Source organism: Apteryx mantelli, chromosome 5, assembly GCF_036417845.1.
Source record: "Apteryx mantelli isolate bAptMan1 chromosome 5, bAptMan1.hap1, whole genome shotgun sequence".
Taxonomy (NCBI): domain Eukaryota; kingdom Metazoa; phylum Chordata; class Aves; order Apterygiformes; family Apterygidae; genus Apteryx; species Apteryx mantelli.
In genome coordinates, this window is record NC_089982.1 from 51,493,590 (window position 1) to 51,521,314 (window position 27,725).

At 39.9% G+C, this 27,725-nt stretch overlaps 1 protein-coding gene and 1 long non-coding RNA gene across 2 annotated transcripts in view; one reads left to right on the forward strand and one right to left on the reverse strand.

Moving 5' to 3' along the window:
- LOC106484040 (uncharacterized) overlaps positions 1-27,725 on the forward strand; it is a 155,827-nt gene that overhangs the window by 126,992 nt on the left and 1,110 nt on the right. The gene's annotated exons all lie outside the window — the stretch shown is intronic.
- SORBS2 (sorbin and SH3 domain containing 2) overlaps positions 1-27,725 on the reverse strand; it is a 168,039-nt gene that overhangs the window by 71,133 nt on the left and 69,181 nt on the right. The window contains exons 3-7 of the mRNA XM_067297978.1: positions 21,532-21,581; positions 9,713-9,805; positions 7,718-7,744; positions 6,591-6,715; positions 5,027-5,647 (exon numbers count right to left, since the gene is read on the reverse strand). Of these exons, the coding sequence (XP_067154079.1) occupies positions 5,027-5,647; positions 6,591-6,715; positions 7,718-7,744; positions 9,713-9,805; positions 21,532-21,541 (876 nt within the window). The 5' untranslated portion in view covers positions 21,542-21,581. The remainder of the gene's footprint in view (positions 1-5,026; positions 5,648-6,590; positions 6,716-7,717; positions 7,745-9,712; positions 9,806-21,531; positions 21,582-27,725) is intronic.

Sequence of the window (27,725 nt, forward strand, 5' to 3'; positions counted from 1 at the left end):
GCATTTATGCACCTACATAAAAATGGTATGTAATGGTGCACAATTTTTCAGCTCACAGTTAGATACATAATGGGAATACAGAACTATCATTCATGCTCAATTTCATCATTCAAGTCACAATTCAAGATCTCCAGCAAAAGACATGAACCAGGAGGTAATGCGATTAGAAGGCAGTACTAATAGGAAGCTCTGAAGTCCTTGAGACGAGATATCCTCTCAGCAGCCACAGAAGTAGTTAGACATGTCTGAGCTAAAATATCTAAATCAATCCCTAAATTGTTATGATAACAAGTAACTCTGGAGACTCAAGAAAACTAACAAGCCTTCTGGATTCAAACTGAGATTACTGCCCGCATGCTTGAGAAAAGGAGGGACAGACAACACAAGAAAGGATATTCAGGGTGCATCCAGAGAGTAAATGAAATTGGATTCCCAAAGAATTAAATGCATTGTGTTTGGCAAATGGTAGCTGATTTCACCAAGCCAAATTCTCAAAACGAACATAACATTATCATCCTTACAACATGGGTAGAAGGAATGCAGCAATTCTAGTTACTGATTCCCAGCATGAAGTTTCACAGCTTTGTAAAGTAAAACTTTAATATTCTGGCTGGTGTAGCCTTTACCCTGTGGTAATGTGAGTGTTTGAAACGGTGACTGAAATCAACATTTTTGAAAACAGATTCAACCATTTAAAAAAAACCAGATCTCTCTCAACATGAGGATTGGTAAACTCTAAATAACAGGAACATCTGGCTACTACTAATCCATATTCTTCATCACTGTGAAAAATATGTGAAGGACCAGGCTGAATGCATTCAAAAAAATCTTTAAATGCTGGTTCCATTCAGTGTGTTTCAGATTAGGTTTGTTATTGTCATAGTCCAAGAAATGCTAGCAAAAGTCAGGTGAATTAACTGCCAAACAAGTATTTCATCCATTAGAATAATGAAAAATTACTTAAATTGTGTAATTATCTTGGGCTGTGGAGCCAATAGATGCAGTTTCACTACTGACACTTGAGAGAGAGAAATAAATATCAACACAGTCCGAATGAACTGAAGATCTCAAGTAAAGCTTTTTGCTGTTCCTTAGAAATGCTCACCTTCCATAGAAGAGTAAAATGTCAGGCCTGAAGCACACAGTATCCACCCAATTCACAAGAACTAGACAGATGAGCCTAGTATCAGTTTTGAAACTAGTCACCTGTCACTTTAACGTAAAATCTGTGGAGCAATGCAGGGTTACTAGTAACACCAAAGTGCTGGCCTTGCTTCAGCAGTCAAGACACATGAAGAGACTCAAAGATAAGCGAATAAACTCATTTTGTTAATACATAAGCAAAGTTTAGTAGACAACATTCAAATTACACCCATACGCTTACACAAATGGGTAAAAATACCTCTTATTTTTCATTGTTGTAAGCTGATGTCAAAATTTCCAAACTGATGCTGCAAGTTATAATTTCTATGTCCATTTTTATTAACTAATCCTCATATTCTAAATTCAATATAGGGAGGGTGTTCAACATCCATGCAAAACCACACCAATGACACAGAAACTAAAATGAAGACTACGTGCTCAATTTTCTTGGCTTGCTGCCTGTCCCCAAAATGTTGAAACCTGTCTCCTCTGCTTTCTGCATCACTCAGTACCTTGTCCATACATGACAAACAGTAATGTCTACATTACATAAATCTATTTAGAAACAGTTTTTTGAATTCCAGGCTCATTCTCCTAGACTGACATGTCTACAACTATAAGGCTGGCAAAAGAAACACTTTCATAAACATCCAGCGTAATAGGCTTTATTCCTCCATGACACCAGTACTAAGCCATTGGTTCACTCATCTATGGAATTCAAGCAAGGTTTTGCAGCCTCAGTTTTAGAGAGTGGTATCCAGAATAAGATGACACTGATGAACCCAGGAACAAAATGAAGGATAAAAGTGACAGGTGTTTATTTCAGAAGATGCAGCTCAGAATTCTTCATCAGTTTAGAACTTCTGTTTATAAGAGATTTGGACAATGAAATTTCTCTCCAGTCTCATATTAACAAATACTAATTTCTCTGTTCATATAGATTAGGATATTTCCCCTGTGTTTGCAGTGTGGTACAGAGTAGCAGCATCTCTCAAGACAGTAGCATCGTAAAAGCCCAATATTAAGTAACTTGAATGCTTCTCTTTTTATATATGCCTTTAAGAGGTTTAACCTTTCTGAGTAGGAGTGTTTACAAAATGTCACTCAGTGAGTCATACCACACTTCTGTGTGCTCCTAAAGTTCCAGCAGATGAGCTCTGAAATGAAGTGCAAATAGGAGCACAAACATGACAAGATACATTCCAGAATATTGCAAAGTTGTTCTGCATGAACTTCCTGGACCATATGGGACCATATTGGCTGTCTCTTTTTTTACACTCAGCTGTAATTTTCCATACTTTATGGCTTCATATAAACGTACCTGTACCATACGTACATGGATACCCACACATGTGAACAGTATTTAATCTATTCTGTATATCTTATTTACTACCTCTTAAGAAGTGATGATTAGCCACTCCCATCTCATCCCCCTCCAAATACACAAACCCAGTTGTGGAGGGAGAGTTGTTTATTTTTACAGTGCCTTTCTGGATGTTTTTCTTCTTGAGAATTTCTACAGCAGCTTTGAGCATTGCTGGTGGGCCTAATCTGTAGTCTGAAAGTATCCCTAGAGGAGTTAGCCTAACAAGGAGCAATTTTGAGTTGACAGCCTATGATCAGTTTATACGTGAATGCTTTAACTGCTGTGCAAGGTCCTGTAGAGCTCCCCAAACAAAAACCATTAATGAGAGCACTGTCATGCATGTATGCTAAAGTTGATTTGTCTGTGTGAGACAAATTGTGAACTTTACAACTACCCTAAGATACTAGGGAGCTAAAGGGGATCACATTTTCTGGCATCAGCCAAAAGACATCTAAGATTTTAACCAGAGATCTCTATCAGAAATCTATTTAGACATATAGCTGTATCCTCTATTTCTAACAGAAGCCCAAAGCATCTTGGCTTTGGGACCTCACCTGATACAGAAGTTTACAACACCTCTCTTGTTGGTTTGTACTCTAGTTTTATGAACATTATCTTGACACAGAACTAGCAAAACCCACTAGTTCCATTGCTTGACTGTGATGCCACATATACCTCCTCACACTCATGTTTAGAAATATTTTCAACCATCAACATTAGGGAGAATGTGTCAGCTGAATTTTGCAGGCAACAGATCAACAAATTGATGTGGCTTGAAAAGCTGACTACATTCCAAATGATCCCTGTAATGAGCTCAAATTTTTATCATTTTATTCAAAGAACTGCAGTCGACATATTTCCAACCTTTGTCCCCAACACAATGAAACCAAGGAGAAAGCAGAAAAATAAATTTGTAGAATTGTCAGACCAGCATAGCTACTACTTTATTCTGACTTTTTTGTCACCTCATCATGAAACTAAAAGAGATTCTAAAATTAAAAAAGCAAAATTTGTCTTTTAAATTTCTAAGAAAAAACAGCTGGAAAATAAGTTATTATTGGTCATTTAGAGTTTGAATATATATTACTTTGGATGTTAAAAAGGTGTTTTCCCTAATATTTGCTAGCTGTCATACAAGGACTTTGTTTCAGAGACTTTGATTTATCTGAGCATATATGATGCATCATACTGTGAACAGGCTGAACTACTATTTAAGTGAAAAGAAAATATATAAAGCTGTAACTTGCATTAGCCACATTTATGACTGTTCTACTGTCTGATGGCATCCTTCAATGCCCATATTTAAAACGTTTGCAAGCCTGCCTCCTATAATCTTTGCACTTTGCTATCCTATCAACCAGAAAAAGCTTTTGCTCAGCCTTCATTTCTGTTTCTGACATTATTTCTTCACTGTGGCTTTCACTTGAACTGACTTGTTGCTTTTGACAAAATTTACTGAGTAGTGAACTGGTTCTTCTCAAGGATAAAGCAACTTATTTTTCTCAAAAGGTCCTAAATTTCATAAAATAATAATAGAAGAGTTTATGATGGGAGTTTTACCTCTAATCTTGAGAAGCACAAACGTGATTGTAATTCTTATGTGCTCCCATTAGTTAATGGGGTGAATTCAAAGGGAGCATTGCACATTGTTGCCATATAATTTCATAGAATTTTGTTCTGCTTAAATTTTTAATTTTGGGGAGATTTTAATGTTTGGGGGGGGGGTTAATTTTTTGGGAGGCTTATTAAAACGTGTTAAAACATTCTGCTGCTAATGCAGATGCTTGTGTCTTCCACAGTAAAAATCTGGTTGAACGTGACACTCAAAGAACTACAGTCTGTCAATGGTAACAATTGTACATATGGACTGTACATCTGCAGATGTGTTACTACTACTGACAAATACGGACTGTCAATGGAAACACAGAACATATAATGTGTTATGATGTTTGATATAGAGGTGGTTGACTCAAAAGATTTTATCCTACTTATTTCCTTATAATGGGCTATCACATGGCATATAGCAGATGGTGGCAACTAGCCTTGCTGAATGCACAAACTTGACTCAGAAAATGTTTTTTGGTGGGCCTAGCAAATTGGTAGAGCTGCATCTGTGGAAACCCCCCCCCCAACCCTTTTCTATCTATATGTGATCCTTCCAGCACCTATGGCAGCATAATGCCTTTAAAGGCAGTCCCTCTAGAAGGACCATTCAAACAGATGCATCACCTACAACTCACCAATCTCCTACTGTGCACCTGCACTCCATTAAGTGCTCACAGAGCAACAAGGAAGTCTACCTTCCAGCTCAGGTGTGCTGAAATCTTTTTTTTTTTTTTTTTTTTGGCAATATCCTTCCAAAAACTTCAGGTTTTGTTCAGTTCTGTTTTGATCCATACAACAGGTAGTTTTACCCAGAAAACACAAGGTCTAACTTTGATCATGTAAGTATAACTAAACAGAGAGTTAAATGATTCATGAATAATCTAAAATAAAAGATGGAAAAGTTAAATATACCACATGGCATTCTGCAGCCTGTGCAGAAGGAAGAACTGTAGACTTTTGTCCCAAATCCTTTGAAGGCATCTTTGAAGTGTCTGGAGAAATACTAGGTGGATGTTCTTGGATTTCAGGCTCTGCTTTATTGTCAGGGATGGGAGCTATCTGAATGGAAAGAGATGTTGTGTGTATCTCAGGCACAGGGTTACAGGCAGGTGAAACAGGCCTTTGTGGAAATACTGGCACTTCAACAGGCTTGAGCTGTTGCTGTGTATTACAATGAATGCTACTTGCTGGGTCTTGTGTCCGGGTTAATTTCAGGGTAGATATCCTACGCTTTTGAGACTGTTGTCTGTGGCCTTGACAGAGAGTGGCATTAATGTCAGCTACTGTGCTCGTGCCCGCACTGGAGATTGAGGCCAGTGGTTTAGTGATTTTTTGCACATAGGACACACTTGTGTTAGATATTTGAGAAGACATTGTCTTCTGGACAGACTCTTTGTTAGTACAGTAGGCAGTATCTGTGGGGAGGTGTTTAGTCAGCCCAGTTGTTACTGCCTGGAGATTAATTCTGTCCTTTTTGTGATTAGTTATTCTTGCTCTCTGAAAACTTTCTTTTCTAGGGGGTGGCAGAGGTGCCTTATTTGCCAAAAGCATCCACACACAGCAAAATAACGTTGAAGAAGAAACAGAAAGAAAGTAAATGTTAGCAGGAAATATAACTCAAGATTGACTTTTATCTTCAAAAAAAGGAACTATCATTGCTCGATTCAATGGAAAATCAAATTGTTCAGGTTCCTGACACTTTTTGGTGTACAGAGTTGTACAGCTGATGTTTAGAAAACCAAATATTCCACTTGCTCACAGAAAGAGTGAACTGGGATCAGAAGGGAGCCCACAATGGTCTGGTCTTTTTTTTTTAAAGTTATTACTGAATGAGAATTCTTACTGTGAAATTGTTCAGGTATGTGTAAATCATTTTAAAATTACTCCATGATCTCAGCTGACAAGCTATTATTCACAGCTCACACACATACACAAAGAGCCTTTTAAAACTTTTGAATTAAAATAGTAACAGAAGGAGTATTAACATTGAAATGTTAATCTTTTTTGGACAGATAAGTATGCTTCCAGGTTAAAAATTTTTTTAGCGTGCTCTAATTATATTGTTCTGCAATATAGGCAGAAACATTATCTACCTTAGAATTAATAACCCTTTTTCCTCAGATATTATTTTGATGACAGATGCATTTCTCTGGAGGGCAAAATATTAATAAATACTCTTTGATGTCTGGGAACACTCCTAAAAGGCTTTATTTGCGTATGACCTACTTTCTTCAGCAGGCTATCTTATTCTTTGAAAGCAATTTGTCTTAATTAACCTGCAGACATGCACCCTGGGAGAGTATAATTTATCTACGCAGTAAAACAGTTCTTAACAGCCCATATCCACAGGTGACTTGCACTGTCTGGAAAACATCAGGATGATGTTCTATAAGGGTAACCCATCTGCATACAATATTCCCCAAAATTAACCCACACACAAAATATCAAAGCATGAAACTTGGAGTGTTCAGATTACCTGAGTTGGTGATTTTTTATCCTGTAGGTTTGGCCGCACACTCCTAAAACCTTTTGCTGTAAGAGATGAACTGCTAGTGTCTCCATTCAGTGTCTCTCTACTTCCATCATTATATGATCTCCAAGCTTTTTGTGAGGAAAAAAAGAATCAAGTCAATTTTTCTGATTAGTAGATCTATATATTGCTATCATCAAAAGAAACCTAGCTATTAAACAAACTATGGAAATGTTTCACTATTACACGATGAACACTGCTGCTGATATTATCAAGGAAGTTATAAGAACAAGCTTATAACTGCCATTTCTATCTTTAAAATTAAGAAAACTCAAGGACTGTCAAGGCTGTTAGCAGCAGTTTTAATGCTCTCCACAGCACTCACACATCAATGAATTTTAAGCCTTGAGGTCCTTTTGAGATTTTGTTGTTTCAGCCCTTGTATAAAGCAGGCTAAAGTACTTTCACAGATGAATTCTTGAATTTCACAGCTGTGTCATAGATTTTGAAAAACATCCCAGCTCATGTAAAGGTATCTGGTCACAGTGATTTCATGACAATACCTGATTAATTGTTCCAATAATTTTGTGTCTTATTTCCAAATCTGAATGACACTTCCATTTTCCAGCCAACCAACCATATTTTATCTTTATCATCTAAGCTGTAGAGCCCTCAAGACATTGTCCAAATATATAAAAGAAGATATCATCCTGACTCAGCAAGTTACAGATCTGAAGACAAAATATTGAAAGACAGTGAGAAAAGAAACAGATATGTGAACAGGCTGTTCAGTGGGGTGGGTAGAACATGTATGCCTGAGCAAGAGACTAAAAATGAAACAGCAAGTGCCACTGAAGGTAAAGGTGGCAAATCAGCAGTCTGTATCCTCCTACAAAACTCACTTTCTGACAACATGCTACTGCATTACAGGAAGTGCTGCTTCTCAAATAAGACCTGAATTTGAGGTCTTAACCACCTGTAATTATTATTACAAATTTAGTGACACTTTCCTTAAAGAGTGTAGATGCATGGAGGAATGAAATCTAATAAATGAAAGATTATTATAATACATCCACTTACAAAACAATTATATTGGTATTACATGGATGCATAAAGAACAGTGTTTTATTTACCTGAATCTGGAGATTGAGATTCAGACCCTAAAAAAGAAACATCCAACATTAATTTGTGTTAGAAATAAAAACATCAATGAAAAGGATGACAACATTTTCAATCATGGAACTACACATTGCATCTAGTTCTGAGTTTGTTGCTCATGAATACTTTGCGGTGTCTTAACATGGAGCTAGGATCACAGGGCCACTTCCATAACATATATGTACAACAGGAGAGCAATTTGACTCAATATTCAGTGATCTGAGTGATGAGGCATGTTTACTTCTATTTATTGTTCTTTTGCCATGACTCTGCAGATAGAGTATCAAATCTAATTTCATCACAGTGATCTAGTGAATATGCTAATATCACATAGGGAAAACTGGAAAACATCTGTAAATCATCAAGTAAATTTTTTTTTTTTAATAATTAAAGCAAACGGCAACTAATCATTGTGAATTGTGGGCTAATTAAAAATTAGGTGGGTTATAGGAACCCTACTAGGAATTAAATACCTACAGATATATATATATACACAAAGATATCTATATATACATATATGTATATATTTTTACAGACTGCCGTAGCTACGGTTACCAAAAGAAACCACCTATGAAACCAAAGAGCATCAGTGAGACTTCGCAATGGTGCAAAGGAAAAAAAAAAAGGAAAAAAAAAAGGAGAGAGAAAAAAAAAAAAGCAAGCTATATTCCCCCTCTCCCCCAGCTCCAGCTGCCTACACAGAAATATTCATAGAAGCACATCTTTCAAGTGCATCATCACTCAGTTTACTGTCTATTAAGGCCAGACGTCTTTCAGAAGCCATTTTAAAGGCACTGGTGTAATTGCAACTGTAAAAATTAATCTTGTGAAACAGTACTGCTCACAGTTTCAAAACATCCGTTTTTTTAAATGAAGACAAATCCCCTCTTCCTAGTAAATTTCTTTGGATTGAAAAAGACTATACAATATATAGGAGTTTTATATGTTCAGTTTCTCTTTTGCTACCTAAATATGTCTCAGAATATTATGCCGTAGGTAACCAGCATTTATTGCACAATTAAGTTCTACAGAAGGTTAGTGTGCTGAGAGCTACTGTTATTTAATCACTGCTATCTCAGGCAGCCAATAAGAAATATTTGCTGTTTTTTACAGTAAATGCTCTGATTTACAGCCATCTTAAATCTAGATATCAGAAAAATATCATTCCTTTAAGATCAGCTGGAAAGGCTTAATGCAAACCAAGAAGGATGCCTACAGATTCTGTCGGGGTCCCCCCATCAGAATGCAATCCATAGGCTTTCTTCACCAGTCCAAAGAAAAGACCAAACCTGTCTGACAAATATACTACCAACATAGGATAGATTTGAGCTTTTTTTTTTTTTTTTTAAGATTTCTTATCAATATAATATTTTTGAAAAGAATCTAAAATTACAACATTTCTAAACAAGCTTAAAATCATTTTAAAAGAGCACTAATCTAATCCATTCAGATAATAGTCATAATAGCACTAGTTATCACTACTTTTAAGTGCAAAAAAAACAAGACGCAAAGAGGCTTGCACTGTATGCTAAAATGATAAAAATCTGTGACAAGAGTTGCTATGAAACAAAAATCCAATGTTTTCTAAAGTTTATACACACAGTAATCCCAATGACCCTTCTACTATCAACCAAATTTGTTCTATAAATTTCAACAGAATTTTTATTCCTGTGGATTAGTCTTATACTTGAAAAGATCTACAAAACAAAGACTTTATTTTGCAACTATTTTCTGACTCATTTTTCATTCATCTTCCCATATTGTACTTGTCTGGTGTGAACATTTAATGTTCAGATTGGTGCAGCCAGAGAGAAATTAAGACTATGCTTTAAGAAGCATTGGAGTAACAGACCTGTCAGCAGAATAGAAAGTATGGTTACCCTTCTCCTCCTTGCAGAGTAATATTGCAGAAATATGTAATGGTACAGAAAGCCATTCAGGAGTAGTACATCGCTGGTTAGTTGTTATACCTGAAGCCAACAGGTTTGGAGAACTTTGAACTCTCTTCACAGCTGTTAATGTGACAGACATTGCGGCACGTTTGCGAGCACACCCACCGCTATCTGGAAGCACAAAACAATACAAACACCAGCCCCGGACAAAGGGAGCAAGCCCATGCAACATATCACCCAGTGTGAGATATGCCAAACATATATGAAAATAAACATGCAGCTAGGGAACTGCTGCAGGTGCATGTAAATTTGCAAAATTCACAGATTAACAGAATCCATAAACTTTCACAAGCTTTAAATGCAATAAACCCCACAGAAAATAAGTAAGGAAAGCAAATATTTGATACTTAGTCCACTGGGGAAATATGTACATTCTGGTGCCTGCAAGACTGTTTATTTGTAGCTAATTACTCAGAACAAACAACTAATCAAGATGAAGGATTAAACGTTCCAGGGTGATATTAATCAATAACCTGAAAATCATTACATTGTATGCATTAGAAAGACATCATTCATAAATTAAACTTATGTTTTATTAGCTGACAGAGTGCTTCTGTACCTTTCCTTGGACCCTTAAACTCAAGGAACAAAATTGCTAAGAATGGTATGCACTTTTTTGGTTTGGTGGAATATCCTTGTTCTCCCTCCCCTCTTTTTTATCTAATGGAAAATAAACACATGTATATCTGGAACCCAATAATATCCTGAGGGAAAAATTAGAAATCAAAATCTAAAATCACTGTGAATAACTAGGAACATGCAGAAACTTCCTCCAGAGCATCTAGGGCTTGCATGTCTCTCTACTTTATTTACTCTGCACTCCTCCTTCACTTCGAGCTGGCATTCTGTCTTTAATGGCACTTTATCTTCGTTACTATTAGCAGGTGGCTTTCCCACAATTTAGCTTCCACTCTACCATAGTTGCAAAAGTATGTTAATATTCTTCCTGAGTATATTTAACTAGAATATTTTTCTGCTCTTCAATATAAGAATCATAATTTTAATTTTCATATTCAATATTACTGAGATTTCATGTAGGCCACCACTTAAGTCAAGGAGAACTACAACCATCACAGTGGCCCTTACAGTTTTTAGATCTGTGTCCTATGGAACACAGTTTTAGGAAAATGACATTTTATAAAATTATACTTAAGGGAGGCTTGTTACTATTAGTGGAAAGTATTACCTATCATAGCAGTAATTTGAGCCACAGAGACATATTTAACCCACATCTCCAAGAGGAGTCAGCTCCTCGGATCTCTTGCTCATTCCAGCACTCCCCTGAAATAGCAGGGCACATGGCCACAGTTCTTGTGGGATGTGCATGAAGTAGTTGTTGATGCTGACAAATATCTGAGTCACTGCCCCAAGCATAAACGATTCTAAAATCACTGCCAATTCTTAGTCTTGAGACAAAAGGCCAAGTGATTTCTGTCAGCAATACACTAAAACAATACTTTACCTGGAATTAATTATTGGTATGAAACATGTGAAACAAAGGCAACTCTCACCAAATCTGTATATTTGTTTTATTTTGCTTACATAAATATAGCATAGCAATAGTAATTAAAATCACCTTTTCCATTCTTTTATTTTTCCCTCTACTGACACAAAAGAGCAGTAATTCCAGGGAGATTTGATGATTTGTTGATACTGAGTTTTCCTTCTTACCCAAATATTTCCAGACGTGGACAGCATACTTTAATTAATACAAGCTACTATACATACAATTTTGTTATACTGTCACGCATTTTAGTCAAAGTTACACTTTATTTGCATTTTTCAAGAACTGCCTTCCTGAATTTCAGAATAGAGAAACCGAGGTGGGAGGAAAGGAGCAGTAAGCAGAGAATCATGGCAGGGAAGAAAAACAGTGTTGCTAATGTTTCTCCAAAATCAGGTGCACCTTATGAAGGCATCTTGTAGACGAATGAACCCAATACGAATATTCCATCATTACAACTTCAAGAAATTCTGCTTTAAATTATTTCTGATGTAAATAACTGAGTCAGAGAGTTTTATACTTAGTAGACCCATTATCTAGCAAAGTGTTTGACATGGCTTCATACAGGAGAGCAAAAACAGACATTGCAATTGACTGTATGTATACGCATAGAACATTTACTCCTATATATAGAAGCCCATACACAAGCCTGTACCTGCAATAACGTTCTCAATAACAATCTGAACAAACAACAATGAAAGGGAGTCAACTAGCATTGAATTGAGACGTAACTGCACAAATACACCATACAGAGTTGTGCAAAATATCTAATAAAATACAAATGCATGTGTGTGCAAGTATTTAAGCATCTGGACTTTGTCTTCCAATCTTTGTTCAGGCCAGGCTCCCATTAAGCCAAGGGGTATCGTGTCTGAATGAGGATCAGAAGAATCCGTGTGCTACTTCAAAACTGACAGTTTTCAGACTGCATCCCTTCTCTGCATGGCCTTACACAGTTGAACTTCAAGAGGCTTATTCCAGTCTGTATTCCTTTTTCACAGCTCCATCAAATTTCCAGCAAATACTAATAATACAATACTTAATACTAATACTACAGACAGAAAGGGAGGCCAAATTAAAGACTATCTTCTCATTTCATTTTCAAACTATAAACAATTAGTATTGCACAATTGTTATTCTATGAGCAAATGAGGATTTGCAAGACTTTAATCCATATAAAATGCTTGCAGATATTAAAAAAAATGGTGTGTGTGCACACGTGCATGCACATACACACACACTCCTGTCCATGCCTCTATCCTTTTTGCATCTCTTGTTATAGATAACGAATTATTCAGGGATGAGAGTAACGTATTCCTAGGCATTGTTTTAACATTTAAACAAAGGAGATCTGAATCATTTAAGGTTTGCATGCAATAACGGAATATGAAGCTGGGCAATAATTCACAATCAAAACAGCTGCTTAAAATGCACATCCAGCTCAAATCAGGACCTACTATGATACATATCCTTTTGCAAACCCTATATACTCCAGTCAAACCAGGGAAAGACAAATAAGCATACTTAGCAGGTATTGGAAAAGAGAAGGAAGAAAGGGGAGGTAAGAATTATTAGGGGATATATCTTTCTGCCAGTACCTTGCAAAGCAAAGAGCATATAGGGACACACTACCTTTCTTGAATGCTAGATCAGTGGAGCAAATTTACCTTTAGAGAAAGAACAGAAAGGAGCGAAGTGCCAGCATAAAATAAGCATCTGCTGACAGGAAAAGATAGATAAGTGGTGTCAGCTTGCTCCACAGTTAGGAGTATGTGCATATTTGCATATGCATCAGACCACTCTCCACAGTTTTGCTCTGGATGCTCTCTTCCTTTCACTAGTTCACTGTTGGCTCCTCTCCCTTTGCTGACTCCCCTCTACAGTCTCTTCTCTTCAGCCTTTCTCCATTCTTTACCTTTCCTCACTTCCTTGTCTCCATCCTCCTTCATTCATTTTGTTACTCTCCACAAATGCTTGAAAGTGCTTAAACCCCTTCCACCCAAATCCACAATCCCAACAACTGCTCCCACTACAAATGGCATCACCCTAAGTGAGCTGTGTCTCTTCATGACCAATCTTTGGGGGCAGTGGCAGAGATTCCTTCTCTGTGCTTGTACAGGTTTGATTATTGGTCAAGTCCTGCTCCAAATCAGAATGGAGCCAGTTCAAACCACCAATTTCTTTTAGGAAGCTTTTTTTTTTTTTTTTTAAAACAAAACAAAACACCATTTCAGAGAGTCAGTTAAGGCAGTAGTATAAACTACTGAGTTGGCACAGATGAAAGGATGGTGACCTTCTGTGAAGAGGTAAGAATGAGCAATCAGCGGGTAGGAACCTTTTAAATAGGCTCTTACAGCTAAAACAAAAGGAAAATAGTACCTGAACATAATGTTTGCTGATCATTATACTGTTCACTGTACTTGTGAATGGTATCATTTTCCCCTTTTGCCTGCACCATGATTTTAAATTCCAAGGTCTTTAGAACAAGGAGATTCTATCCTACTGCCTATTTGCATTCTGACTACACCGGGGAACCTAGTATTACTTGGTTCCTTGATGCTGCTAAATTACAACAAATAATGATTTAAAAACATTGCTTTGTAGGAGAAGGCTTGAATAATTAAGCCCATATAATTTGCTACGGTGATCTAAAAATGGCTTCACAATCAATTCAGGCACTCTGCAGGGACCCAACAATTTCTATTCTTGTCTCCCAGACAAAATATAACAGATTAGTCCATGTGATGACTTACATTAATAATTTTAACAAACATAAAATATCTGCAGCCTTCCAGAACTCCATACCTTTTCACCCTTGGCTGCTCTTTATGTGCTACATTTACTGCAAACAGCTGACTTGTTTAATCATTTTAAAATTAGATGCATTTATCAAGCACTATCTGTGTAAAACTCTGTCCAAAAATATTTACGGATGGATCTGTTTTTGCATATTAGCTTATATCCATTTATTATTCTTCAATGCAGTTACCTCACACCCAACATCAGCTTTGCATGCATATATATAATATGAGCATTAAGCACATTTACCCTGGGCTGTAATCTGAAGTGAACTTCACAGACAGCTCAACTTTTCTTTGACTTAGTTTCTCAAAATGTCTCATGAAGATAATGATGCTCATGAAATAGGCCAAGTGCTTGAAGATTTGTAGATGAAAAGCCTTAAATATATTTCTAAATATTCTTCTGCTAATGATTGCTTAGTCTGGGTTTAAAAAGGAACACATTCTATTAGACTACTATTTTTAAATTATGACACAATTTGAATGCCGAAAGCAACTACGAGCCAAAGTGCCTTTGGTACTTCTGAAAACCACCCCTTTAGCTTATGTCTATTTCCTTGCTTTTGCCAACGTTTAGTTGCCTTTAGCTGTTGAATTTTCCTTCCTAACATGTGGTACAGAATTAACATTGAATGCTAAAAAATCCCTCCCATATATGGTAGAGTAATGAAAACCAAAGCTCTTCAAAACATTTTCTGTAGACAAAAATATCTCCTGCAGGGTTGGCTGAGACAGACTGCCAAGTCTGCAGCCACAAGGAACACTGGATTAGAGGAGCCCTCTCTAAGCAGTAAATTTACATTTTCTTTTTAAAGCTGCATATGCACCAGTCTACTAGCTTTGACCCTTCAACAGCTACTGGCATCAAACTAGAGTACTCAGGTGACTGCTGTGAACAGGAAAGGGGAAGCTAGGCAAGGACAACTGCAGGAGGCCTTGACTTCTCCTGGGAAAAGCTCGTGGGAAAAGCTCTAGCTAGGAGTGGCTGCTGCTAACGAGCTCTCTTGGTTGCCCCGGCCAGAGGGAGTTGGGGCCTTTGATCCCAGTGGCCCTTGATTAGGGCGGTCAAGCACCCTCTTAGGCAGTGCTAGGGAGAGGCCTATATAAGAGCCAGGCCTAGAGCGCAGCGAACAGAGGCACGCAGCGAACAGAGGCACGCAGCGAACAGAGGCAGCAGTTTGCGCAGCAGTTTGCACAGAAGGGCGCGTGAAGGGACCTTCGTTTCTGTTCCCTGTGGTGTACGTTTCCTCAAGTATGGTCGTGACACGCCGCACAGCGCGTTCCCCAGTGGCTGTTGGAGTTGCTGTGTCAGAGGCTGGGACCCAGACCGACCCTCTGACAGTGGATGCAGCTCTACAGGTCTCAGGCTGCAGGGAGTGCTTGGGGCCTCTCCGGGAGGCCTGGGCTGGCAGCCAGCTCTCCTGCAGGAGGTGTGCTGCTGTTGACGAGCTGTGTCGTCAGGTAAGGGAGTTACGGGAGGAGGTCAGTAGGCTGCGCAGCATCCGGGAAGCGGAGCAAGAGATAGACAGGGTATTCTCGGAGACTGTGCAGCTTCGGGAGTCCCAACCCCCTGCAGCAGTGGAGTTGCCAGAGAGCTCTGTGCCGTGTGAAACGGTACATCATAACATCATAGAAGAAGACTGGAAACTGGTCACTGCTCGTGGGAGGAGAAAGGCTCCTACTCCTCCTGAAGACCTGAAGCTGAAGAACAGGTTTAGTGCCCTTCAGGATGAGGAGGAGATGGGCATGGCTGCAAGGGAAGTACCTGGGACAACAGACCCTGTGCCCTGCCAGAACGCCTGGAAAAAGCAGCAGGTGATTGTTGTGGGGGACTCCCTGCTGCAGGGGACGGAGGCATCTATCTGCCGACCAGACCTCATGTCTAGAGAGGTTTGTGGCCTGCCGGGGGCTTGTGTGAGAGATGTCATGCAAAGACTGCCTAGGCTCGTCCATGCTTCGGACTATTACCCACTGCTGCTCTTCCATGTGGGCGCCAATGACACCAAGGGCAAACTGGAGACCATCAAGCAGGATTTCAGAGCTCTAGGGATGGTGGTCAAGGGTCTGGGAGTCCAGGTCATCTTCTCCTCAATCCTATCAGTGAGGGGGATGGATGAGAGGAGGAGGAGACGGACTTTCCAAATTAACGACTGGCTGCACCGCTGGTGTTGGCAACAGGGGTTTGGTTTCTACGACCATGGGACCCTGTTTGAAGATCGACAACTGATGGCGAGGGATAGGATCCACCTCACGAGGCGGGGCACGCGGGTCTTTGCCAACAGGTTGGCCAACCTGGTAAGGAGGGCTTTAAAATAGGAAAGATGGGGGAAGGGGAGAGTTATAGTGACAGGGTAGTTGGCAAAAGACAGCTCAAGTCAGGATGCCTCCAGCAGGTGAATGCAGCCAGGGAAGTGCGCATGGGATGTGGCTATGGAGGACCCTCTTTTACCCCTCCTGGGAAACCTGCATGCTCGATCACCTCCCTGAAATGCCTGTACACTAATGCACGCAGCTTGGGGAACAAACAGGAAGAACTAGAGATGTGTGTGCGGTCGCAGGGCCATGATCTCATTGCCATTACAGAGACATGGTGGGATAGCTCGCATGACTGGAGCGCTGTCATGGATGGCTACGTGCTTTTTAGGAAAGACAGGCCAGGCAAGCGAGGTGGTGGAGCTGCTCTTTATGTGAGAGAGCAACTGGAATGTATTGAGCTGTGCCTAGGGGTGGATGAAGAGCGAGTCGAGAGCTTATGGGTAAGGATTAAAGGGCAGGCTAGCGTGGGTGACACGGTTGTGGGTGCTTACTACAGGCCACCTGATCAGGAAGAGGAAGTGGATGAGGCCTTCTGCAGACAGCTGGAAGTAGCCTCACGATCCCAGGCCCTGGTTCTCATGGGGAACTTCAACCACCCCGATATCTGCTGGAAAGACAACACAGCTAGGCACAAGCAGTCCCGGAGGTTCCTGCAGAGCATTGGTGACAACTTCTTGACACAGGTGGTGGAGGAGCCAACAAGGAGAGGTGTGCTGCTGGACCTCGTACTAACAAACAAAGAAGGACTGGTTGCAGACGTGAAGGCTGGGAGCAACCTTGGCTGCAGTGACCATGAGATGGTGGAGTTCAGGATCCTGCGAGGAGGCAGCAGGGCACCAAGTAGGATTGCAACCCTGGACTTCAGGAGAGCAAACTTTGGCCTCTTCAGGGACCTACTTGGAGGAATCCCATGGGTTAGGGCCCTAGAAGGAAGGGGCGTTCAAGAGAGCTGGTTAATATTCAAACATCGCTTCCTCCAGGCTCAAGAGCGGTGCATCCCTATGAGTAGGAAGTCAAGCAAAGGAGGCAGGAGACCTGCATGGATGAGCAAGGAGCTCCTGGCAAAACTCAACCAGAAGGAGGAAGTCTACAGAAAGTGGAAAGGGGGACAGGCCACTTGGGAGGAATATAGGAACGTTGTCAGAGTATGCAGGGATGCGACGAGGAAGGCTAAGGCCCGTGTGGAATTAAATCTGGCGAGAGATGTCAAGGACAGCAAGAAGGGCTTCTTCAAATACATCAGTAGCAAGAGGAAGACTAGGGAGAATGTGGGCCCTTTGCTGAATGGGGTGGGTGCCCTGGTGACGAAGGATGCAGAGAAGGCAGAGTTACTGAATGCCTTCTTTGCTTCAGTCTTTACTGCTCAGGCCAGCCCTCAGGAACCCCTGATCCTGGAGGCAAGAGAGAAAGTCTGGAGAAAGGAAGACTTTTCCTTGGTCAAGGAGGATCGGGTTAGAGATCATTTAAGCAAACTTGACACCCACAAATCCATGGGCCCTGATGGGATGCACCCACGAGTGCTGAGGGAGCTGGTGGACGTTATTGCTAAGTCACTCTCCATCATCTTTGAGAAGTCATGGAGAACTGGAGAGGTGCCTGAAGACTGGAAGAAAGCCAATGTCACCCCAGTTTTCAAAAAGGACAAGAAGGAGGACCCAGGGAACTACAGGCCAGTCAGCCTCACCTGCATCCCTGCAAAGGTGATGGAGCAGCTCGTCCTGGAGGACAAGAAGGTGATCAGGAGTAGTCAGCATGGCTTCACCAAGGGGAAATCATGCCTAACCAATCTGATAGCCTTCTATGATGGAATGACTGGCTGGGTAGATGAGGGGAGAGCAGTGGATGTTGTCTACCTTGACTTCAGCAAGGCTTTTGACACTGTCTCCCATAACATCCTCATAGACAAGCTCAAGAAGTGTGGGTTAGATGAGTGGACAGTGAGGTGGATTGAGAACTGGCTGAATGGCAGAGCTCAGAGAGTTGTGATCAGCGGCGCAGAGTCTACTTGGAGGCCTGTAGCTAGCGGTGTCCCCCAGGGGTCAGTACTGGGTCCAGTCTTGTTCAACTTCTTCATCAATGACCTGGATGAAGGGACAGAGTGCACCCTCAGCAAGTTTGCTGACGATACAAAACGGGGAGGAGTGGCCGATACACCAGAGGACTGTGCTGCCATTCAGAGAGACCTGGACAGGCTGGAGAGGTGGGCGGAGAGGAACCTCATGAAGTTCAACAAAGGCAAGTGCAGGGTCCTGCACCTAGGGAGAAATAACCCCATGCACCAGTACAGGTTGGGGGTTGACCTGCTGGAAAGCAGCTCTGCGGAGAAGGACCTGGGAGTGCTGGTGGACACCAAGTTAAGCATGAGGCAGCAATGTGCCCTTGTGGCCAAGACCACCAATGGTATCCTGGGGTGCATCAGGAAGAGTGTTGCCAGCAGGTGGAGGGAGGTGATTCTCCCCCTCTATTCAGCCCTGGGGAGGCCACATCTGGAGTACTGCGTCCAGTTCTGGGCTCCCCAGTACAAGAGGGATGTGGCACTACTGGAGCAAGTCCAGCAAAGGGCTACAAAGATGATTAGGGGACTGGAGCATCTCTCTTATGAGGAAAGGCTGAGAGAGCTGGGCCTGTTTAGCCTGGAGAAGAGAAGGCTGAGAGGAGATCTTATCAACGTGTACAAGTATCTGAAGGGAGGGTGTCGAGAGGATGGGACCAGACTCTCTTCAGTGGTGCCGAGCGACAGGACACGAGGCAACGGGCACAAACTGAAACACAGACACTTCCATCTGAACATGAGGAAAAACTTTTTCACTGCGAGTGTGACAGAGCACTGGAACAGGTTGCCCCGAGAGGTGGTGGAGTCTCCTTCTCTGGAGATATTCAAAACACACCTGGATGCAATCCTGTGCAATGTGCTCTAGGTGATCCTGCTTGAGCAGGGGGGTTGGACTAGATGATCTCCAGAGGTCCCTTCCAACCTCAGCAATTCTGTGATTCTGTGATCTGTAAAAATAATTCGCAACACACCTGGCAAATCAATAGTATCTGACAAAATTCAATTGTCACTAACAAATTCGTATTATAAAGCAGCAAAACATCCCCAAATTTAAAAGGACTGCTGCATTCATTTTACGTTCAAAGACAACACATTGTAGAAAAAGAGAAGAGCCAACTAGACCAGAACAATACTCAAAACAGCCTTCATCTCAGTCATTTTCTTCCTTAGTAAACTGATACTTCATCAACAGATCGGTGCAAGATGTACACTTTATGCTCTATTTCCTGCATTTTTTACAGTCAGGAAGCAATCTACACCCATAGAACTGATGTGAAATACTGCATTTTTGGTCAATACCTGCTTTTAGCATAGCTGGCATGTCAATATCAAGTGTACACAAGAAGAAAACAGTGTTTTTGGATGTGTAAGTGCACAGTAGATTCACATTCAGCTTATAATCATGGTATCTTTTGGTAACTGTAGAACATTTCAGGTGCGTTCAGGTCTTCAGCTGGGTTTTCAAGTCTCTTGTGTGATCAGAAGACTCAGTCCACAACAAAAGTCATTCAGACATATAGTTGACTTAAAACTTGCATCTCCTTCTCTTGAGAATTTCTACCTTACATGAGAAATCTCAGTACAATGTGGAACAATAAAGTCATGCTTCAGAGCTGCAGTACACAAACTGGTAATTTAAACTGCTGATGCTGAATCTGCATTTTTCAAAGTACAAGCTATAAAATGACATCTATCATATTTTAACTCACTCATAAGATTGCAATGCACAATCTAATTATAGTCAAATGTGTGATGATTTGCCGAGTTACTTCTGAAATTACAGTTCTACTAAGTAAGGAGTCTTTCACTACTACATTACTCAGACTGACGTTTATGAAAGAAGTCTTCACTAAAAATACAATAGAGAAGATTTTGAATAGTATTTCAGTAAATGTAATTCTTATCAAAACTTTGTGCGACTCCTTCCCCTTCACCCCAGTGAGACAGGAGAACCACCAAAACTGTGGAAAAAAACCAAACTCAACTGAGACACCTTGCTTACCCTGCTTATCATTGTATTTACAAATGCAGCAGTTTCAAACGAGCCAATATATATTTTAACTTAGTATAAGAAATCTGTATGAGATCCTGGTCCTACTGAATTCCAGCCATTATCTAAGACAACGGGAAGCCAGGAAGCCTGATTAATACAGAAGTCTAGATAATAGCAAACTCTTCCATGGGAGACCTGACTCCTGGAATTGAAAGCATGCTGCTGAAATACCAGAACTGGCTTCACAGCTAGTTCAGGCCCTGAAAAACATATTTTGCTTTTTTCAAGTTGTCATGGAAGCAGTAACACTCGTACTGGAGCAGCACTGGGGTCAGTAATAAAGTCTATTAGCTTGGAGAGTATGTATTTCTCTTCGTGTGCCACAGCTAATATGCAAACTGGATGGTTCACCTATGAAGAAGGGAGCATTGACTGTAACTGTGAATTTGCACGAGACAGGAATGAGGCCAGGATTCCATGAGGCTGCTCTCTAAATGCCTGTTCCCACTTTCAGCAAAGACAGCTGCACTGTTTATTGACTTCAGTGATTCAGGATCAAATACTAGTACATTGTCATAGACCGTTTAGATGACTTTCTATAGTTTACAGGACCTCCTCTGGTCAATACTACGATACTTTATCACAGCAATCTGAGTGAAAATACAAATTCCATAAATATTAAACAGTTATCCTCTTCTGATTATGCAAATGTAGCTAATAATATAGGCCAGGTACTTGCACGCCCTTTAATTTAGTGATAGTGGAGAATGGAAATAAAGCATTTCAAAGCACATGGGCTTTTTCTTAAGAAAATCTGATGTTTTAACATCACTTTTCCATAGCTTTCATGTCATTGCACAACATATTTTTACATAAACCATACACATACAAAACTTATACACATAATTTATAACTTAAACACAGAAAACTAAACATGCATGTATATTTTATATAACCATATATATCCATACATATAAAAACATGTATGTAAATTTTATATATGGGGCACACAAAAGCACATAGCCAGACATATTGTTAAAACACCTTATTAATTTAACTTCATCACCAACTATGTATAATTTGTTCGTGAACATTCACATAAATTTGGGACCTTCTCTGCTTATTCAACAGCATATAAGAATAAAGAAAAATCTCACAGAAGCAGCATACCTGTATTCATTTTGACCCTGGAGGATTTGCTATAAAAGTCTTCAGATTTCCTGCAGAAAATAAAATGATCTATTAATTTGCACAAGACAAGAGTATGTGGTACAAAACGGCAGCAGGATTTTTCAGAGGAGTGGAGAATCAATGTCATACAAATGACAGTCCTATTTTAACACAGCTTTAATTAAATTGGCACCACTTGTTCCTCCAAAGTTAAAAATGAGCTGTCTCTTCCATTATAAGCAACTCTATTTTCAAGTGTTTAATATCTCTGCTATAAACATTCACTCAGGGATTAAAAACAGTGATTGATTTTTGGTCGTGAAACTATGAACTAGAACGAACTCTGGTACAGGAATTTGGAAGTATTTTTAAAGGCTCCTTATAGGCTTTATTCACTCTTTTATACAAACAAAGATATAAAGAGCAAGCCTCTGATATTTTTCAAACAGCCATAGTTTTAGCTTTTTTCAAAGGTTATAGGAAAGAGATATGGTTATTTTCATCCAGTAGTTTAACATGTTTCTGCAAACACTGAGAATCTGACTGTTGCTGGCTATATTGCTAAGTCCAGAACCAGGGCCTCTTCCGGTACCCGCGGGAAACCATTTCAGAAGCTCCAATGGATTTAATAGATGAGGAATCAAGTCACTACACTTGGCTTCCAAATCCATCTTCATGCTTTTTGAAGGCTAATAACTTGCATCAAAATAAACGAAAATTACATTAACCTAAAAAGCATACATAACTTGAATCTCTTTATTTAGGTATCCCAACTCTACACAGTATTTACAAAACAAACAGAAACAAAACAAACTACAACTGTGGAGAAAACAGGACATCCTGTACTAAAAAGCTGCTCTTACCTGCTGAGGTGTATCACAGGACAAACTAGAAAGTATTTTCCCTTCTACTGCCAGGTTATGTTACAACTTTATCTTAGGATCAAACACTTTAATCTCTCTTCTATTCAACCTCTTTGAGATACTGCAGGAGCATAAAGAGAGGTGGGAGGGAAGGATGATACATGCACAAAAGGTTTCCAAAGCATACCACTGCTAAACATGCCACAGACCGTGTGCGGCACACTAGCCACCCCTGGCTGTGTGTTGCACACACACTGGCTGCTCTAGTTTGCCTTACTGAGTGGGCAGACACACTGAAGGCCAAAAAATTGAGTGGTAAAAAAGGTCTTCCTCTCCCTGTGCTGTTCCCTTATCAAGTTCAAAATAAAACAAATGGATAATTAGAACTTTTGAAGTAATAAAGCTTTTCTTTAATCCATTTTTATCATTTTGATGATTGTAACAGGAGACTCAAGATACTAACATTTAAAACAAACAAACAGTAATAAAATACCAATGCAGAACTCCAACTGAACTCAAGAGGAATCCTGAACTGACTGTACCTCTGAAGTAATATGTGACTTACTGTACTCTCTCATATTGACAATCAAGCCAGATTCTCTGCTGCTTGGAAAACAAATACTGCTTAGTGATAAATCAATCATGAATTGGAAGTATCTGAACTCTACTGTTACTCAAAATCAGTCTGGGGACCGAAAGGATCCATGTTAAAAAAACTACTATCTAAGAACTACAGAAATAGATATGAGTGGTAAATAAAGTTTTATTATGTCCTATTTATGCTGTAGCTGCCAGTAAATCACTTCTGAGAATTTTCAAGAGACTGTTTAAAGACCAAAGCAAATGCATGCTATTTTGTTTGGTTCTGATAAATTATCTTGGACTGTAACTTTAAATTTGCTTAACAGCTACAGATTATTCTTAAAGCCTCTTAATTCCTTTCTGGAATGCTTTCAGGTTGCTAGAGGAGACACCATTTTCACACCTTCCTTTAGCTTAGAACTGAATCACTGATGATACCACAAAAACAAGCTGTAAAATACATTACATTTACTCTCAGAAAAGAGCCAAGTACAGAATTCTTGGAACACTGCACTGCCAAAATAATTTCTAGAAGGTGGCTTCAACGTATTTACATAGTGTGCTTAACTCTTACTCAAGTCTTAACAGACAACACTTGGTTTTAGTACAACTTGGTCCTCCACAGAAGCTGTTCTATCTGGACAGCTTACCCTGTATTGCTGACACTCAGAGAGGGATTGTATACAAACCACTACCATTTCTACTTCATCTCATTTTGCAAAAGAACAAATTAGTCTTGCATAACTGAAAAGTATGCACATATATATGGCAACATCAATTGTACCCACCCAAACAGGCAGCCTGGCATTTTGACAAACTGCTGGAGCTCATCTAAAATGATCTGGAATTCTCTGCTGGTAAAGAGCTACAGTAGTATTCAAATACTTAATGATACTAGCCAGTAGGACACAAAGAAATGCAGTGAACTCAACAGCCATATGTCTGAAAGCATTTTACTCAACAGCATTTCAAGCAACCTTCAAGATTCTTACTTCAAGAAACTGGGAAAACAAATGTTGTTTGCTTTGTACTTCTGGGCCTACTTCCTGAAAACTGTTCTGCGTGACTGACTTAGGGATCTGTATTAGAGCCATCTACAAAGACAGCTGAAATGAATTTCCCAGGTAAGTCTCTACTGACCAAAAGGAGTGCTTAATGACCAGTTTAAACAGGATAGTTGACTTTAGGTAGCTAACACCATAGGGGAAGGAATGCCCATGACTATAGCGCAGTCACAAAGTGTTACTGGCACCCAGCAGTTTGCAAGATCAGAGATTGCTCTTCAGTCATCTGGGTCAGGTAGTCTTTCTGCCAAGCTCATACCTGCCCTTAGATGATGAGGGAAAGGAACGCTGAGTTTGTTGACTACAGTAGCCTGCCTGACTTTCACAGAGGAAGATCCAGGGGTAATCTTCAGGGCTTCAATAGCTGGCTTCAGCTGGCAGAAGTAATGGAGTAGGAAACAAATGATTGTGCTAATGTGCAAAAATGGGTCTGTTCAGATGAATACAGTTGCAGTTACCACTGCTATAGTTTCTCTAAACGCCTAAGATGTATTGCTATGTTATTTCTTGATAACTCCCTATTTCTTAAAAACACCACAAAGAGATTACCTCAGCTCAGTGATACTTTGCACTGTGAGAGATCACTGAAGACCTCTGGGGGAATCTCACTGACACCAGTTCTATTTTCTTGAAAGAGACTGTGATAGCTACTTGCGATTACTTCTTCTGTTCCCGAAAAGTCCTGAACTGTGGGGTAACTGCAGGGAGCCATTCTGTCACCCCTTCTGTTCCACATTTATATGGAGCCATTAAAAGGGTTAGTGAGAAGTCATGAAAATTTCTGCCACCCCCAGTATATTCATGAATGCAAGCTACATATCTGTACTGCTAGATGTTTAATTTCATTACTGATGAGACCTTAGATCACCTAGAGACCTAAGGCAAGAGCTCCAACATCCAGCTAAGTAAATGTGAGCAAGTACCTTGTGAATCAAAGCCTAAATGAGCAGTAACATGCTATTATCTGCTCGCACCTCACGGAAAGAACTAAGTTCTTTATTGTTAATAATCGTAATACCTATAGCTAGAGATTGTCAGAAGTTAAAATTTTCTTTTCATGTATAATTCTGGAAAAAACTGGGGGAGTAAAGGAAAAGGGGAGGTTTTACTTTTTGGAAGTACATCCAGAAATACTGAAATATAGCATGGCAGCTAAATTCTTAAGTTAAAATATTGAAAATTCCTAAATACCATATAGAAATATCAGATCAAAGGCATCCAGCTCATGGTTAACTTTCAGGATCTTTCTGCCTCCTGCTCTGTGACCAGGAGTCTGAACACCTTTGAAATACCAGCTGTGCTGGTAGCCCAGGGTACAAACCCTGGAATGCTAGCTGCCTTCTTTCTTAGCAGATTTTCTGAAAGGCTGTTGAAAAACAAGGTGGTATGTTACCTTGTTTGGCCAGCTTTGAATCAGAGCATTTGGCCTATCATTGTTTCACTTTGAAAAAGTCCTAGCAGTTTCCAAATAGATTGTGTCTGAAAACATTTTTGACTTGCTCTACTTAATATAGTCAGAGTATGGAAGAAGCTTGAAGACAAGCTTTATTACTACACACACTCATGCAAACAGCAGCCTCCCCTGCCGTTTATTACAAACATTCTTGGTGCTGAGCACTAGGGTAAATTGAGAGTTTGACTGACTAGAACCAAGCAAATATTTTCCCTTTGTATTCAACGCAACATTCATAAGATGACAGAGATTAACCAAGTAGTTAATGGACTAATGATTTTTTTAAAAAATAGGTTCAAAGTTACCTGTTATTTACCCCCTTGCCATTTCACCAAAAGTAGCATCAAAATAAAGTCAAAAATATGTTTTTATGGTAGGTTATTTACATTCATCATTAAGCAAATTTCTGTATGTGCTCCATTACAGTTACTGTCCTTCATAATGAATTCTACCTCCAAGACCTTTAATAAGAGGAGCAACCTGCATGCAATAGAGTGCAGATGGATCAACCACAGGATACATATGAGAGCATGCTTTAGCTGGAAAAGTATTGATTTTTCTTAGATAGCTAGCAGTGCCCAGATATTTGGAGGGGACCTCAGTTTTCCAGACTTTCATGAGAAGGGAGAGTCAGACTTGCATTAACCTTACTTGCTGGTTTCACAGTAGGAGCTTCTACTAGAGGCAGTAATGTATTTGAAAAAGAACCTGCAAAATTAAGAAGCCAAATCAGTGATTTTACTCCAAGGACAGCTTATTCACAGTCAGTTTAAACACTACAGGTGTTCTACAAACCTTCCATACACACCTATTTATTACCAGGATTATGTACCCTACTTTGCATATGGCAGCAAACTGTTTCAACCTAAATTATTAAGACTCTGCAGAGCATTCCCGCTCTCATCTCTGCAATAGGTCGGTACACTTTGTATGTCAATTCAAATATTCAGTGAAAGGTTGGCAGAGGCAGTAGAAAGCATTAGCACTCTAAAAATCTCTCAGGCATGTGTTCCCCACAAACTCAGGCTGAGGTCCTGTAAGCATTGTAGACAGTGAGACAGAACTTACCACCAGTAATGGCATCAAAAGGTATAAACACTGACAAACAATGTTTCTCAGATATTATATGAGTTTGTACCTAAATCAATCACAACCAGAAACCTTGGAAAACAGCAAAAACTGATTATTTTACTTAATTTTATTTGTGTTTTTTAATTATTGTAAAGAAATTGTTTCAGGCTTCTAGCTGTAGCAGAACAACAAAAATGCAATAAAGGTTTGACAAACTGCAAAACATTTAGATTGTATCAACAGCAATTCACACAGAGAAACAGCTCTCCCACATCTTGGGAGTGGAGGTCTCTCCTGCTGAACCCCTAAACAGAAGCACCCAAAGCAGAAGTACAGAGATACCATTTACATGAAAATACACTCAACAGCTATAATAAAGATTGAGAGGTACCAAAGAGGGTTCCACCATGTTTGGGTTTCTTTAACACACAACGTCAAGACAACAGAACAGCAGAGAGTCTGTATTAGGACCCAGCTCGGTGAGACACTTAAGCACATGCTTTATATTAGCCCCACAGGCCTACTTCTACATTTAAACGTACCATTTGTCCCAGATCACATTGCCTTACCCTATTAAGTGCTGAATATTCCAGTTCTCACAGTAGTCTTTCCAGCTAGACAATCAAGGGAACCAAAGTCACACAAGGGCTTTAGTAGGTCTCTGACATTTCAGTTTTTAAATTCTGACTACAGGATTGTGAGGACAATCCTCACAATGTCAGCTGCAGTGTCTCAGATATTACTTATGCATATCATGTGCAAATGTACTAACCAAGTCATTAAACAATCTGGATGTCCGAGTAATTTGTACATGGCCATAAACTTCTGCTGTGATATGGCAGGGAGGCTGCACCATAGTCATGAGCAGTGAGTGCATGATCAGGGAAATCTAGCATTACAAAAGCTGTGTTAACTGGTTTATCTGGGGGGAGACAGATAGCTGGGATGCAAAGAACAGGACTTAGCTTAACCCACAGGAGAAGCAGAGAAGATCTGTATTTGCAGAGATTTTTAGAGGCGGGGAGGGGACTGCTAGTGACCATGGCAGAACAGCTCAGAAAGCTTCATATAGTGTGGGGGGGTCCTACCTACTAGAAAACAGTTGATTTCTGGGCAGGGTGGAAGGACAGCAGAACAGATAGAGAGGCTGGATATATGATG